Source organism: Microchirus variegatus, assembly GCF_963457635.1.
Source record: "Microchirus variegatus genome assembly, chromosome: 2".
In the NCBI taxonomy this organism is placed as follows: domain Eukaryota; kingdom Metazoa; phylum Chordata; class Actinopteri; order Pleuronectiformes; family Soleidae; genus Microchirus; species Microchirus variegatus.
In genome coordinates this window covers 42,042,753-42,060,121 of record NC_139803.1, presented here as the reverse complement: position 1 = coordinate 42,060,121, position 17,369 = coordinate 42,042,753, and the positions used below count along the sequence as shown (strand labels likewise).

Genomic DNA, 17,369 nt, shown 5'->3' with positions numbered 1-17,369 from the left:
ACGGATGAATACCAGTGATATTTATTCACTGGTTTGTCCTCGTTTGTGGCGGCCGCGTTCGACTATTAGCCAAACTATTTTCGCACACCAGTCAACGCCTGCGCGAAAGTTTGGGTTCTAGTATCGTTCAGAACCTCGAACCAACGTTGGTACCCATGTTTAAACGCACATTGAGAGCGCGAAGCAAACATCTGCTTTTACCAGTATATTCTGGGTATATTCCCCAATGGGAACCATTTTTTCTAGGTTTTGAACCAATTTCTGATCCATTTCTGGTGTGAATTGCAAAATTTGGCTCAAGAATTGGAACTGTGCCGGTTGGGAAAGTGCTCTACACTCTTAGAAATAAAAGTCCTAAGTAGAACCATATAAGGTTCTTCGGCTTGAACCCTTTTTGGCTCCAGGTGGAACCTTTTTACAAAGGTTCCAAAGAGGTTTTAAAGGGTTCTCTGGATCAAAATGGTTCTTACTGGAACCTTTAGTGTTACCAAGAACCCTTGAAAAAACCCTTTCTTTGGGAAAGGGTTTTTCAGAAGCAAATAGTTCCAGGTAGAACCTCAGCCCTTGTAGAAGAACCCTTTTGGAACCCTTATTTATAAGTATCTATCTATCTATCTATCTATCTATCTATCTATCTATCTATCTATCTATCTATCTATCTATCTATCTATCTATCTATCTATCTATCCTCTTACAAATAAAAGTCCTAAGTAGAACCATATAAGGTTCCACATAAGTAGAACCATATAAGGTTCTACTTAGGTAAGCTTTTGGAGGGTTCCACAAAGAACCCTTTTAAAACCCTTTATTCAGGAAAGGGGGTTTAAAGGGTTCCCTGGATCAAAATGGTTCTTACCATTAGTGGACCCATTAGTGTTACCAAGAACCCTTTAATCGGGAAAGGGTTTTTCAGAAGCAAATGGTTCCAGGTAGAACGTCAGACCATGTAGAAGGACCCTTTTGGAACCCTTATTTCTAAGAGCGCATGTGTCATTAACAGCCGACAACTCAAAACCCCAGAACCGTCACTTAAAGACGGACTTTCTGACCTCTGAACCTCCTCAGGTCGGCTCTTTTTCAATCATATTTTTAGCGTCATCTACATTGAGATAAATGACCCGGTCAATAAAATACGAGTATTTTCTGTGATCACAGTAAAGTTCACAGTCGTCAGGCTTCATACGGTAAAAGTATGTGAAGTCAGTGTCGTGCAGTTGTCGTGACATGTCGGCGTAAACATCCCCAGAGGCTGAAATACCTTCTTCTTCTTCTTAGACGGTCATGACTCACGTGACGTATAAACAATGACAAGAAACTCTCATATACAGCTTTTACATGTTTCCATTTCAACACCTAAAACATATCCATTCAAATACAATAAGGAGTGTCAGAGTAGCATACCTGTCTTTCCCTGTGTTTCCTGGAGTGTTTGACAGCTCTTATCAGTTCCAGAGTCCAGCTCAGCTGCCCTGGTGTCAAACCCTGCTCCAGTGTGATGACGTATATATCACTGCTGGGAATCGCAGCGAAGCCCTGATGGACTCAATGATTTCCTGCTCGCTCCAAAAAACAAAACAAAGAAGAAGCAAAAAAAAAACTCACCGGAGAGCACAGGCCATCTGCAGGCCACGCCCCCCTCCGTGCTGATTGGCTCTCAGAAGAAGAGGGGGGATAGGGTTACAGGGAGTTAGGGCGTGTGTTTCCTTGAGTGTCTGCAGCTGCAAAGTCAAAGCAGGAGTTGATGTTTCCTCATAAATATTCAGATAAACACCGGCGTTCCTTCACGTTCCTTCATATCAGGGCTCTCAGTATTCCATCGTGATAGCGCAATAACGATATTTAAAAATAAAAGTGCTTGTTTCGATACGTAAACAAGCACGGTAGAATAAAAATGTATTTTTGACGCAAAATAAACCCATTTTTTAAAATTAATCTGAAGTGATAAGTGTTGAATATAACCACATATTATGTGTCATGCCGCATGTAATCCATTGGGGGGACCGCATGTCCGCAAAAAAATAGCATACAAAGGTGATAAAATATGACGCTACCAACAGCAGCGAGTTAGCTTAATTTAGCCTAAAGACTGCATACAGCTAGCATAGTTAAATTAGCCAAAACGTAATATTAGCCTAACTGCAGATACACACAGGAAACACTTTGTTTCCTGTGTTTACACTCATAGCTAACTAGCACACGTTGGCTAAATAACTGTTAGTAACTGTAAAGTTGCTATGTAAAGTCCTTGAGCTAATTGAGTATGCTATGAGTTGGTGCTATAGCGAAAGATAAAGCGGTAGATAATGGATGGATGGAGTTGGCGCTATACAAACAAATGGATTTTGTGGATATAAATATTTAGCTAAAAATTTACAATTTTGTACGTGGGCCGCGGGTCGCCAGTGTAACACCTCTGCTTTATATGCACCGCAAAAAAAAATTGATACCTTAAATTAAAAATAAAAACAGCTAGCATACAAAGGTGGTTTATTTCTACTGCTCTGGTGCCTGTAAATATGAAGCTACCAACAGCAGCGAGTTAGCTTAGTTTAGCCTAAAGGCTGGTAACAGCTAGCATAGTTAAATTAGCCAAAACTTAATATAAGCCAATCTGTAGATACACAATTTCTCTTTGTTTCCTGTGTTTACACTCATAGCCAACTAGCACACGTTAGCTAAATAACTGTTAGTAACTGTAAAAGTTGCTGTGTAAAGTGCCTTGAGCTAATGTATGCTACATTGGAGTTGGTGCTACACAAACAAATGGAATTTGTGTAGATAAATATTTAGCTAAAAATGTAAGAACAATTTATGTACGTGGCCCTGCGGGTCCCCAGTTTAACACCTCTGGGCTAGTATAAGGAGCATACTAGCCCTTAATTCGTAATCATTAAGCTTTTGATTGAGTATGATTAATAATTCAATCACACCTCTGATTTAATTAGCATTTATTTAGTGAAAGATACAAATACAATTTTTATTTGACCAACCCCCGAAACATTCTCCCATAATGGATTTTGTCATGCACATATTTCAATATAGAGATTATTGCACAAAATCACTAGATACAGTATTATTATTATAATTCAACACAACAAATAAACCCCTTTAACATACAAAAAAACCCTGAAGGATCCAGATCTAATGGAGCATCACCTGATAAATACTAAGTTAGCCAATAACCAACGTCCAATCAAAGCAACAGTGCTGTTCAGTTAAACATTAGCTTCTTCCAGGAAGTGATTTAAAACACGGTACTTGATCTTACGCAGACATCAGCACCAAGGCCTCAGACTTCGTTGTCCAGCTGTAAAGATAAAAGCACGGGAACATTTTCTCCGCAAAGGACTCCGGTTTGAACGAGTAAACGTGTAACTTCTCGTCCACGTCGTAAAAGGAGACCCGGCCTTCGTCGCAGTCGACGTAGACGCCGACGTTCCTGGGCCTGGGACACAAGCGGAGGACGGCGCGATGCGGGCAGTTGACGTGATACTCGGAACGCTTCTTTCCGACGGCGAAGAAGCCGTTTCTTGACGTCACGGCCGCCGCCGTCCCCGTTCTGGGCGCGGTTTCCTTGGCGACGCCGACGAACCAGTCGTTCCTAAGGCCCACGCGGACTTCCCAGTAGTGCCGTCCGGAGGTGAAACCCCTCGTCCCTAAGACCATTGGAGTGTCGAACCTCGCTGAGCTGAGCGCGGTTGTCGTCGCCGTTTTGCAGAACTTCAGCCGTTTGCCCAATTCGGTCACGACAAGGCAGCTAGCAGCGGTGGCTGGGTCGAAGGTGACTGACTCTGAAATGAGTCAAACAAATCTGTAAACACTCTCGCGTTTAAGCTGACACGGTGCATTTTCACGAACTCACCTTTATATCGTCTCATTCTGGTCAGTTCTGTTAAAAAAAAAAGAAAGGAAGATAGCTTTTTGTAGGAACGTTGCGATCTTCTCGAATCAGGCTGATGATCGGGAGAATATGACATATTTGTTTACCTGCGTTTGTCAGAGTTTTCAGTTCGGCCTGAAAAGCCGACACAAGGTGTGACATGGCTCTCCTGAGCGACTGCACGCACAGGTCGGGGTAAATCCTGATATTCGTCCAGTCTTTGGTCGTCGGCGTGGTGCTCAGGGCCTGCGAAGTTGTTCGTAAATGCGTGACTGTGTGGAACGGGGGGGCTACATGTCAAGACACGCGTTCTAAGAAAACATTGGGAGTCATCGAATTTTACCACAGGACATCTGTAAGGTTTATGGATACAACTACCACAATTTGGAAGGGGTAAATCGGGGTAAATCGGTCTAGGATTCCCTTTACTGGGCCTAGTCGTGGAGCCGCCGCCATGAGGTAAACCCGGTTAACTAACAAGGGCCCCGACTCGGGAGGGCAAGGACCACCGGTGATCCACGACCCAGCACCAGCTACACCTTGACCACAACTTCCCGGACACCGGGTGGCGGCCACGTATATCGAGCGCCGATATCCCCATCCGCCACCTCCTGACGTCATGTGCGCACTACGCTGCTTCTCGATCTTGATATCGCGAGTGCAGACACACGTCAACCTAGCGTCTCGTTCCGTACTTGAATGTCCTCGGAAAAAAACTACCCGTAAACGGGAGATATATACGAGATATTTGCGCACATATTTACCGCTAGTCTAAGGGCCAATTCCAATTCCTATCTTAACCCTCAAGCTCAACCCTTAATCTTAACTGGCCCTGAAAACCAAGTGTTGAGGGTTATTTTGTCACTTAGAAATGGGACACCCCTTAAATGCAGATACGTCTTCAGACTGTAGGGGGCAGAATAACGCGAAAGCAGCGTCCAGTCTGTCAACTCCAAAAAAGAAGAAGAAGAAACTCACATATACGTCACGATTATTAATTACGATCCGTTTGTCAGTCAAGTTATTAGGTTGTCAGTTAGTTATAAGATGATACTCATACAAATATTCAGCTGACAGTTACCACACACCACGACTTATTGAAAAGTAAACCATAGCAAACCATCGCTTGTCCGCAACCGGCCGACTATTGACAAAAGATCGTAAAAAATAAAATAAAATGTTACGCAACAATGACGTCAGTAATCCATAAAATGGGCCTAAACTAAGATAATACAATGGTTTTCATCATTTTTATATCTCTATTAACCAAGAAAATACTTCATTTGTAGCGCACTCGTTTTGCCGCTTTCGGCGCCATCTTTGTTACGTCAAAACACGCAATGCATTCTGGGTAGCCCTTGCTCCCAAGGGTGGTCCCGGAAAATCTCAATATTGAGGGCGATACAGCCCTTAAACTTGCCCCTCAAATTAATTTTTCTGAGAATCGGGACAACACTTGCACTAGAGGGAGCGCATTTTTGAGATTGAGGGTTAAGATTGAGGATTAAGATAGGAATTGGAATTCACCCTATTTGTGCGGGATGAGTATGACCTGGGCTAATTGTTACGGACCCCAGGATCGGTAGTGATTCCTGACGTGGCACGTTTGGACTTGACTTAAAATCAATAACTATGATCTTTCAGAATCTCATGACGACACGACTCGCGGTCGCCGGCGCGGACTGACCTGCAGAAACCGCAGAGGGTCGCCGCGTCGCGAAAGCTCCTCCAGCTCCTCCTGCTTCCTCTGCAGCTCCGCGATTTCCCGGTGCAACTCGCCGATCGCGGCGCCGTCTCTCTCCTGGGACTTGCGCAGCTTTTCCTCGATGTTGGACTTCAGCTTAGCGCGCATCGCCTGCACTCGACCCGTCAGCGCGTCGAAGAGCGCGTCGCCGCAGTCCAATTCTATGTGCGCTTTCTCCTGGAACCATAAGTCACGTTATCGTTCCCCCCCCGAGATTTGTGTTGAAGAGTAAACATTTTTACTTACTCTGCTCATGACTGAAGAAACTCTGAATTCCTTTATCTTTGCCAGTCTTTCCTCAATCATCATGTTGATCTTTGCTTTTTTGGACCTCATTTTTGTCTAAAAGGTGGGAAATTAGATTAAATTCGACATTTTATTGGTGGGTAAATTAGAAAAATAAACCGTCCTACCTTCTGCAGAGCCACTTCGTCCTCCACGGGCACCGTCTCGTGGTCTTTGTGGTCCGTTTCGCCGCACAGCCGACAGATGCACGAGCGCTCGCGGCGGCAGAACAGCTCCAGGATCTTCTCGTGCTTCTCGCAGATCCTCGCCTCCAGGTTTTCCAGCGGGCGCGATCAGCTTGTGTCTCATCAGGGAGGGAACCCTGCGGTGAGGCTCCAGGTGAGCGTGGCAGTACGACGTCCGGCACACCAGGCACAGCTTCTGCGCCTGCAGCTTCTCTTCCGTGCACACGTCGCACTTCACGGACCTCGGCGGCTCCACCTTCCTCCTCTTTATCTGGACCGAGATCTCCTCGATGACGGCGTTTGTGGAGACCTCGGGCCTCGCGTGGAACCTCTTATTGCAGGTCGGGCAGTGGCAGAACTCGCTGTTGTCCCAGTGTCCGCCGAGGCAGGTCTTGCAGAAGTTGTGGCCGCACGGCGTGGTGACCGGGTCGCTGTAGACTTGCTGACAGATTGAACACAGGAAATGATCCTCTGACACTGAGGCGATGACACTGATGGACGACATTATGGGGGGGTCTGTTGTGGAATGGAAGGAAATGCCGTTCACTTTATGTGCTTCTTTTCAGTGTTTTTGTAGGAACTCAGTAAAGTTTTGCAGTCTATTATTAGCCTTTTCACAGCGTGATCCGCCCAATGAGTCATTTCCACATGACTCTGCTCGCTCATCTTCCTTGTCCTGCATGACACTTTTGCCGATATCTCGTTTAGACTCAAAAACATGAGAGAAACAAACACGAATGACTCACCTGATCTGACGTAAAAGCTCCTAAAATCAATCCAGCGACGCCAAAGTGGTATTTTTACGCGTTACAACACCAAAAATCCAGTTTGCGTTTCTTTGCCTTACAGGACACTAATGAGTCACGTCAGGGGGGCGTGGCCAGGTGATCTTTTTTTGTAAAGCAAGTTGCGTCTGTGTGTCTGTGTGACAGGCATATCTTACTGACCGTTAGTCAGATTGCCCTAGGACTTTGTATATGGGTTAAGCATGACCCAATGGTGTGCATCCCTGATTTCAAATTTTTTGGAAGAATTTTTCAAAAAAACGAAAAGTTTCTCGGAATGACTTGAAATTTACCATCATAATAGTCAGCATCGCCCTGAACAAGGATCAGTTGAAAATATTTGCAAACCTCTTACGGAATAATTTTAATGAATTTTTGAAATTCAGGGAATTATCCATTTGCCCTGATGCACTTTGACAGTGAGCTGACTTTCTTCTCAAAAACAAAAAGTTTCTCGGAATGACTTGAAATTTACCATCATAATAGTCAGCATCGCCCTGAACAAGGATCCGTTGAAAATATTTGCAAACCTCTTACGGAATAATTTTCATGAATTTTTGAAATTCATGGAAATGATCCATTTGCCCTGATGCACTTTGACAGTGAGCTGACTTTCTTCCAAAAAAAAAAAAAATGTATCTTGGAATGACTTGAAATTTACCATCGCAATAGTCGGCATCGCCCTGAACAAGGATCAGTTGAAAATATTTGCAAACCTCTTACGGAATAATTTTCATGAATTTTTGAAATTCAGGAAATGATCCATTTGCCCTGATGCACTTTGACAGTGAGCTGACTTTCTTCCAAAAAAAAAAAAAAAGTATCTCGGAATGACTTGAAATTTACCATCGCAATAGTCGGTGTCGCCCTGAACAAGGATCCGTTGAAATAATTTGCAAACCTCTTACGGAATAATTTTCATGAATTTTTGAAATTCAGGGAATTATCCATTTGCCCTGATGCACTTTGACAGTGAGCTGACTTTCTTCTCAAAAACAAAAAGTTTCTCGGAATGACTTGAAATTTACCATCGCAATAGTCGGTGTCGCCCTGAACAAGGATCTTTGAAAATATTTGCAAACCTCTTACGGAATAATTTTCATGAATTTTTGAAATTCATGGAAATGATCCATTTGCCCTGATGCACTTTGACAGTGAGCTGACTTTCTTCCAAAAAAAAAAAAAATGTATCTTGGAATGACTTGAAATTTACCATCGCAATAGTCGGTGTCGCCCTGAACAAGGATCCGTTGAAAATATTTGCAAACCTCTTACGGAATAATTTTCATGAATTTTTGAAATTCAGGAAATGATCCATTTGCCCTGATGCACTTTGACAGTGAGCTGACTTTCTTCTCAAAAACAAAAAGTTTCTCGGAATTAATTGAAATTTACCATCATAAAAGTCGGCATCGCCCTGAACAAGGATCCGTTGAAAATATTTGCAAACCTCTTACGGAATAATTTTCATGAATTTTTGAAATTCAGGAAATTATCTATTTGCCCTGATGCACTTTGACAGTGAGCTGACTTTCTTCTCAAAAACAAAAAGTATCTCGCAATGACTTGAAATTTACCATCGCAATAGTCGGCATCGCCCTGAACAAGGATCAGTTGAAAATATTTGCAAACCTCTTACGGAATAATTTTCATGAATTTTTGAAATTCAGGAAATGATCCATTTGCCCTGATGCACTTTGACAGTGAGCTGACTTTCTTCTCAAAAACAAAAAGTTTCTCAGAATGACTTGAAATTTACCATCATAATAGTCAGCAACGCCCTGAACAAGGATCAGTTGAAAATATTTGCAAACCTCTTACGGAATAATTTTCATGAATTTTTGAAATTCAGGAAATGATCCATTTGCCCTGATGCACTTTGACAGTGAGCTGACTTTCTTCCAAAAAAAAAAAAAAAGTATCTCGGAATGACTTGAAATTTATCATCGCAATAGTCGGTGTCGCCCTGAACAAGGATCTTTGAAATAATTTGCAAACCTCTTACGGAATAATTTTCATGAATTTTTGAAAATCAGGAAATGATCCATTTGCCCTGATGCACTTTGACAGTGAGCTGACTTTCTTCTCAAAAACAAAAAGTTTCTCGGAATTAATTGAAATTTACCATCATAAAAGTCGGCATCGCCCTGAACAAGGATGCGTTGAAAATATTTGCAAACCTCTTAAGGAATAATTTTAATGAATTTTCGAAATTCAGGAAATTATCAATTTGACCTGATGCACTTTGACAGTGAGCTGACTTTCTTCTCAAAAACATAAAGTATCTCGGAATGACTTGAAATTTACCATCGCAATAGTCGGCGTCGCCCTGAACAAGGATCAGTTGAAAATATTTGAAAATGTCTTAAGGAATAATTTTAATTAATTTTTGAAATTCAGGAAATGATCCATTTGCCCTGATGCACCTTGACAGTGAGCTGACTTTCTTCAAAAAAGCAAAAAGTATCTCGGAATTACTTGAAATTTACCATCATAATAGTCGGCATCGCCCTGAACAAGGATCAGTTGAAAATATTTGCAAACCTCTTACGGAATAATTTTCATGAATTTTTGAAATTCAGGAAATTATCCATTTGCCCTGATGCACTTTGACAGTGAGCTGACTTTCTTCCAAAAAAAAAAAAAAAAGTATCTCGGAATGACTTGAAATTTACCATCGCAATAGCCGGTGTCGCCCTGAACAAGGATCCGTTGAAATAATTTGCAAACCTCTTACAGAATAATTTTCATGAATTTTTGAAATTCAGGAAATTATCCATTCGCCCTGATGCACTTTGACAGTGAGCTGACTTTCTTCTCAAAAACAAAAAGTTTCTCGGAATTAATTGAAATTTACCATCATAAAAGTCGGCATCGCCCTGAACAAGGATGCGTTGAAAATATTTGCAAACCTCTTAAGGAATAATTTTAATGAATTTTCGAAATTCAGGAAATTATCAATTTGACCTGATGCACTTTGACAGTGAGCTGACTTTCTTCCATAAAAAAAAAAGTATCTCGGAATGACTTGAAATTTACCATCATAATAGTCGGCATCATCCTGAACAAGGATCCGTTTAAAATATTTGCAAAACTTTCAAAGAAAACTTTCAGTATATTTTTGGATTTATTTAGCTCGAACTCACTCATACAGGATCAGTCACACGTTATGTAAGTATTAACATGCACCTATTATCATATTAAAAGTCAAATCTTTTGTGTCATGCATTTAAAATAGTAGTTCATAATCGTAAAATACAAAGGCGGCTTATTTCTACCGCTCTGGTGTCTGGGTAAAATGAAGCTACCAACAGCAGCGAGTTAGCTTAGTTTAGCCTAAAGACTGCATACAGCCAGCATAGTTAAATTAACCAAAACCAATAATATTAGCCTGTATCTGTAGATACACAATTCCCTGTGTTTACACTCAAAGCTAAGTAGCACACATTAGCTAAATAACTGTTAATAACTGTAGTTGCTATTTAAAGTGCCTTGAGCTAATTAATGTATGCTATGAGTTGGCGCTATACAAATAAATGGAATTTGTGTCGATAATATTTAGCTAAATATGTAAGAACAATTTAATGACCAAGTTTTCTAAATTCTCGTCGTAGTTAGCCTAGTTAGCGAAAATGGTCAACCATCTTAACTCAGCCAACACAAGGATTTGCTAAGCTACATAAATAGACACAAAAACTCAGGATTTAACCCACGACAGGTTAAACCGACTCCAAAAATACAGTCTCTTCTCACGAGGACTTTTCAGCGTTTTTACTTGATTGTGCTTTTCTCGTTCACTGGACAAATCGCGATGGTGTCGGAGGCTTTGTCGCAGCAGTACAGGTAGAAGAACGGCAGAATCTTCTCCGTGAACGCGTCCTTAAACGTGTAAATGTGGGTCCGAGCTCTGGCGTCGTAAAACGACACCTGGCCCTCCTCGAAGTCCACGTACACGCCCACTCGCTTGGGCCTGGGGTCGAGCGGCAGCGGTATCGGGGGCGACGTGGACGCCCGGTAGCCCTGGCCTTTCTTCATGGCCAGAGCCCAGTAGCCTTGAGCGCTGCTGACCGAGATGCGGCCCTTCCTTTTGACGGAGGCCCTGGCGACGCCCAGGTACCAGTCGTCCTTGTCCCCCACCTGCACCTCCCAGTAATGTCTGCCCGAGGCGAAGCCCTCGCGGCCCAGGACGACCACCACCGTGTCGAAGCGGTCGGCGTGGTCGGGCAGGTCCTGCCACGCGCCCAAATGTCTCACCTGGCGTCCGTCCTGCGACAGCTGCAGCCACGGGTTCGCCGAGTCTGGGTCCAGAGTGACGTCCGCTGCACAGACCGACACACACAGGGTTTAATTTTTTTCCTGCTTTTCACACCAAATATTAAAAAGAGGGAAACAATTACCTGTATATTTCAAAAGTTTTTTGATCTCTGTCAACAAAGAAGAAAATGGAATTACTTTATGATTAAAAGAAAATGGCAAATACACACGTAAAATAGACAGTCTTACCGCTATCGGCCAGTTTGTCGATCATTTCCGTAAACATGGGCTCCAGTTTGGACACGGCTCTCCGGATCATGCCGACACACGTGTCAGTGGGAACACTGGTCTCGGACCAGTCCTTTACAGACGGCGTTATGCTAAGTGCTGGGAAGCTCTGCAGAGATTCGTATAAACACAAATTTGGCGGGAAATGCATTAGCATATATCGCATTTTTGTAAAAGTTGCTGCCATTTTTAAACCAAAAAAAATCAGTAATCAAATCAAAGATTATCCAAAAACGTAATTAGACATGCACTTACAGGAATTATTTTTAATTAGTGCTAGGCACGTTAACGCGTGGCACGTTTCCATGACGACTGACCGTGAAAAAGATGCGCGTGACGTCATGTTTACCGGGCACCGTTTACCAGTTAGGGCCATTAGCTGCGTTAGCTCCTTAAGCGCCGGTTAGCGAGTCTGTTTATGAAACTAAAAGAGCAGCGCTACAAATAACCAGCGTTCCCGTGTACCGCGTATGTGTGCCTCTGTTTTCAAAGATTAGCGTTAGCTTTAGAGACTCATTTTAACAATCAAGAGTCACGTAAACATGACGTCAGGCGGGTCTTTTTCCAGTCAGTCGTCATGGAAACGCCTCATGCGTTAACGTGGGTTAGCATAATGTGTAACACTAGAGCTGAAACTATTAATCGATTACTAAATTAATCGTCAACTATTCTGATAATGGATTAATTGGTTAGAGCCATTTTTTCCATGATTTAAACAAGAGTTCCGATTGATTTGGCTTCTTCATACACTCTTACAAATAAGGGTTCCAAAATGGTCCTTTTACAAGGGCTGAGGTTCTACCTGGAACCATTTGCTTCTGAAAAACCCTTTTCTTTGGGAACGTTCTTGGTAAAAGTAATGGTTCCAGTAAGAACCATTTTGATCCTGAGAACCCTTTAAAACCCCTTTCCTGAATAAAGGGTTTTTAAAAGGGTTCTTGGTGGAACCCTCCAAAAGGGTTCTCCTATGAGGACAAGCTGAAGAACCTTATATGGTTCTACTTAGTACTTTTTAAGAGTGTAGTGAATATTTTCTTCATTTCTTTGCTCCACATAACAAAGAAATCATTCAAACTGAATCATTTCGGTTTGTGGACAAAACAAAGACGTTCGAGAACATCGTCATTTCCAGGTGTTTTAACATTTTCTGGACCAAACCATTAATCCGATTATGAAAATAATCGTCCGTTGCAGCTCTACGTAACGCCCCTCCTCACCTTCAAGAAGTGAATGTGGTCGGTCCGAGCCATGTTCTCCAGATCCGCGTTCCTCCTCTTCAGCTCGGCTATTTCCTGCTCCAGTTGGGCGATGAGGCCTTTGGCCCGTCTCTCCGTCTGCCTCTGCTTCTCCTCGATTGCCACGATCAGGTCGGTCTGAGTCTTCTGGATGGAGCGCACCAGCTCGGAGAAGACCTGCACGCTCTCCTCCATCTCCCTCTCAGCACTGGCCTTCAAAAACAACAACAAGAAGAAGAAGAAGCAGAAGCACAAATCGATTGCTGAATAAGTGTCTGCAGACAGAAACAACTGCGTCTTCGATCTGTGGACGACTCACTTTGTTGAGCTCGACGGATTGCTTCATCTCCTCCACCTTCTTGACTCTGTCCTGGATCATCTGCTGCACGTCGATTTCCGTCTTCTTCAGCTGCGCCTGCAGCAACAACAACAACAACACAAGTCCACAAACTGAGGCTGAATTCTCATATTTTCTACGACGTTTACGGCGAACGCGCGTGAGAGACGTCGTACGGTGGCCCGGAGGGGCAAAACACAAACGCAGAATCACAAAACGCAAATCAAAAAACACAAAAACATTAACACAAAACGCAAACACAAAAGCAGAAAACACGAAAACATTAACTCACAACGCAAACACAAATCACACAACGCAAACACAAAAGCAGAAAACACAAAAACATAAACTCACAACACAAACACAAATGCAGAAAACACAAAAATATTAACTCACAACGCAAACACAAATCACAAAACAAAAACGCAAATCAAAAGACATGCAAATCAAAAAACACAAAAACATTAACTCAAAACGCAATCACAAAAGCAGAAAACAAGAAAACATTAACTCACAACGCAAACACAAAAGCAGAAAACACGAAAAAATTAACTCAGCGCAAACACAAATCACACAACGCAAACACAAAAGCAGAAAACACAAAAATATTAACTCACAACGCAAACACAAATCACACAAAGCAAACACAAATGCAGAAATACAAAAACATAAACTCACAACGCAAACACAAATCACACAACGCAAACACAAATCACACAACGCAAACACAAATCACACAACGCAAACACAAATGCAGAAAACACAAAAACAAACTCACGACGCAAACACAATCACACAACGCAAACACAAAAGCAGAAAACACGAAAACATTAACTCACAACGCAAACACAAATCACACAACGCAAACACAAAAGCAGAAAACACAAAAACATAAACTCACAACGCCAACACAAATCACACAACGCAAACACAAATGCAGAAAACACAAAAACAAACTCACAACGCAAACACAAAACACACAACGCAAACACAAAAGCAGAAAACACAAAAATATTAACTCACAACACAAACACAAAAGCAGAAAACACAAAAACATTAACTCACTTTAGGTCACTTGGTAGAGCTGCCGTTCCATGTGTTGAGTTAATGTTTTTGTGTTTTTGATTTGCGTTGTGTTTTGTGATTTGCGTTTGTGTTTTTTGATTTGTGTTGTGTTTTGCACCTCAGGGCCACCGTAACGCCGTAACTTACCTTCTTCTCCGTCCACTCCCGCTCCACGGGGACGGTGTAGTGCGCCCTGTGGTCGGTCTCCGTGCACAGCACGCACACGCACGCCTGGTCCTTCTTGCAGAAGAGCTCCAGGAGCCGCTCGTGCTTGGGACACATCCGGTCCTCCATGTTGGCGACGGGCTCCATCAGCTTGTGCTTGGTGAACCGCGCCGCGTGGGACCTCAGGTGCTCCTCGCAGTACGACGTCAGGCACACCAGGCAGGACTTCACCGCCTTGGGCCGGTCGTCCCCGAGGCAAACGTCGCAGAGGACGTCCTCCCACGGAGGGTGAGGGAGAGTTTCAGGGGACGGAGGCGGAGATGTTCGGGGCCGTGGAGGCGGCGGCGGTCTCCGAGCTGGAGGAGAGGTTCGAGGAGCTGATGCGGAGGCGATCAACGCGGGCAACGTCTCCTCCGATTTCTGCTTCTCCTTCTTCCTCTCGTCCTCCTGCTTCTGCGTCAGCTCCTCCAGAAGCTGCTGCTTCGGATCCTTCTCCAAAAGCCTCTCCTCGTCGTCCTCCTTCCTCCGCCTCTCCATCGTCCACTTCCTCCCCTTCCCCTCTTCTTCCACGTCCTCCTCTTTGCCCGCCTTCCCGTCCGAACCGCGGACCCGGATCTCCTTGAACTGCTCGGCGATCTCCCTCAGCACCGTGTTCACGCCGATGTCCGGCCTCTTGTGGAAGGACTTCTTGCACATGGGGCACTGGAACAGCGGGCTGCTCTTCCAGTATCCCAGGATGCACGTCTGGCAGAAGTTGTGTCCGCAGGGGATGGACACGGGGTTGGTGAAGACGTCGAGGCAGATGGAGCAGTGCACCTGCTCTTCGGAGAGGTTCCCGGTGGCGGCCATCCCTACACGGCGGAGAGGCAGCGTCATTGTTGAAGCGCAAGCAACGATGCCTTTGAGGCGGAGGGGCGTCGAAAACCTGCTGTGATATTAAAGGTCGCTGGTGTTAGATGGCGTGAGTTTGTTTGGCGGACGTTTGCATGGAAAAATTATGCCAAGCGAAGCGTGACGGGACGTATTACAAGTTAGGAACGGAAGAAATCGGGAAATGGTGTTTCCTAAACTTTGGAATGATGAGGTTATTGAATGGTTTTTGTCCACAAACCAAAATTATCCAGTTTTAAAGGTGCCATATGTAAGAATGTGGCCAAAAACGGTTACTACATTCAAATTAAAAAATACCGAGGTCTTTTAGGTTTCGTTTTTCTGACGTAACTGGCAACCCGTGGTTTGCTCGGCAGCCGAGACTCTACTGACTGCAATCATTGGTAGACGGCGGTAGGTGGCGCCACATGACGACCAAAAAACATGATTTCAAAACATAAACATGATTTGCAGTCTGCAAAATATTTTTTTTTTTAATGCAAATATTTTGTCTGTACTGTTGTTGTTGGTGAGTTCAGTTTGTTATATGAACATTATTCCTGAGTCTCTGTGACATATTAGGAGGATTTTATGACCAGTTGCTTCAGATTTATTACATAATGCACCTTTAATAATATTATTATGTTAACGGAGTTAAATTATTATATACAAAAACAATTAATATATTAGCGAATAACGATTATACTCCCTTTAGCCCAATCGATACCAGATTATTAAAGCGGATTCAAGTCAATATTGGACTCAACATCTTTACATCAATAATCCCCTCTTAAAGTATTTACCATGCATGAAAATGTTGTTTTAAAGTAGTCTTTTTTTGAGCTAACACGTAGCCTATGCTAGCACTGATCTGCAAAGTTAACGTCAACAGATAATTTTCTAAATATAAATGATCACGGTTTGATTGTTTCTTAAAGTAAATGATATCCAACACTTTACCACAAACTATACACACTATTATATTATATTATATTATATTATATATACGATATGTTAGCTCAGACTGTTCTTAGATTAGCAACTCTCTGCTTAAGACCTTCACCGAGGACCAGATTGCAATCCGTCCAAAAATACAGGGACAAGCTTGCTGATATCATGGCTACTTCCATTATAAACATTTGTATTTGCCATAATATACTTTGCGTTCACAATCTCAGAGAAACTGTCCTTAAATCAGGTCATGGTGCTAAAAAAGCTAACGCCGATGTGACGGTACAGAGGAATTAAAATGCAGGTAGAGGACGAGGACGGACAGAAAAGACATGAGTCGGACACTCACCAGAGAGCAGCTGCCTCGACACTCTGCTGTTCACTGATACATGAGACAGACAGTTACCCCACACACACACACACACACACACACACACACACACACACACACACACACATCTCAGACCCAAAATACACCCCCCCTCCCATCCTTTTACCCCAGTTACAAATTTATACTCCCTGGTCACGGCCCTGGAGGAGCAGCTTAACACTTCAGGAAAAAAAACCCCTAGCTTGAGTCAAATACAGGGAAGAAACAACACTTAAAACACACTTTGTTACATTTGTCGTATTATTTTTCAAATATTTATCAGATCTTTAAAGTATTTTTAAAATGTTATTGTTAATCAAAAAGCAAACAAAGAAACTTCACTAAAATACAGCATGTTTATGTGTGAAAGTGCAATATTTATGCTAATTTAAGCTAAGCTAATGGCTAACACTCAACATACAGACACACGAGTAACGTCACGCAACAGTGTAGATTATAGCGCCAAAGAAATATTAGCTCATTCACGTACATTTGAAACAATACTATGCTAAAATATCTGGCTAATAATACGCTAAATGCTAATGTTTGGTAGCTAGTCTGTGTCATACGTTGCAAGTATTTATACCTTGTTTGTGCACTACAAGCCTTGATCTGGCGCTACAGCACCCACTAGTGGCACCAAGTGGTAACACCGCGAACCAGTACTTTGCTAAAATGTCTGGCTAATAATGTGCTAAATGCTAATGTTTAGCAGCTAGTCTGTGTCATACGTTGCTATAGCAAGTATCGTGAGTTTATTGTGGAGTATTTATACCTTGTTTGTGCACTACAAGCCTTGATCCGGCGCTACAGCACCCACTAGCGGCACCAAATGGTAACAGCGCGAACCAGTACTTTCCTAAAATGTCTGGCTAATAACATGCTAATTGCTAATGTTTAGTAGCTAGTCTGTCATACACCGCTATAGCGCGTATTGTGAGTTTAGCACCAAATG

The 17,369-nt window shown here is 42.9% G+C and overlaps 2 protein-coding genes across 3 annotated transcripts; both read right to left on the bottom strand.

Annotated features, from left to right (window-relative positions):
- Positions 1-3,130: 3,130 nt before the first annotated feature.
- LOC310944420 (E3 ubiquitin-protein ligase TRIM17-like) lies at positions 3,131-6,946 on the bottom strand. The gene is given in 8 exon segments (XM_083910201.1): positions 3,131-3,791; positions 3,863-3,889; positions 3,988-4,126; positions 5,568-5,801; positions 5,871-5,966; positions 6,038-6,199; positions 6,201-6,610; positions 6,841-6,946. Coding segments are annotated over 7 exon segments (1,584 nt in total). The 5' UTR covers positions 6,600-6,610; positions 6,841-6,946; the 3' UTR covers positions 3,131-3,264.
- Positions 6,947-10,018: 3,072 nt separating this feature from the next.
- On the bottom strand, positions 10,019-16,420 carry LOC310944411 (E3 ubiquitin-protein ligase TRIM39). Of its 2 annotated transcripts, none has more exons than XM_083910190.1 (7): positions 16,394-16,420; positions 14,206-15,151; positions 12,976-13,071; positions 12,639-12,869; positions 11,383-11,530; positions 11,277-11,303; positions 10,019-11,198 (listed from the first exon to the last, which is right to left on the bottom strand). In XM_083910190.1, exons 2-7 carry the CDS (start codon positions 15,097-15,099, stop codon positions 10,651-10,653), a joined length of 1,944 nt encoding a protein of 647 aa, XP_083766316.1. In that variant the 5' UTR covers positions 15,100-15,151; positions 16,394-16,420; the 3' UTR covers positions 10,019-10,650. The 2 variants fall into 2 exon arrangements, with proteins under 2 accessions (XP_083766316.1, XP_083766317.1); XM_083910191.1 differs by having other exon boundaries at positions 14,206-15,074; positions 16,394-16,416.
- Positions 16,421-17,369: the final 949 nt, after the last annotated feature.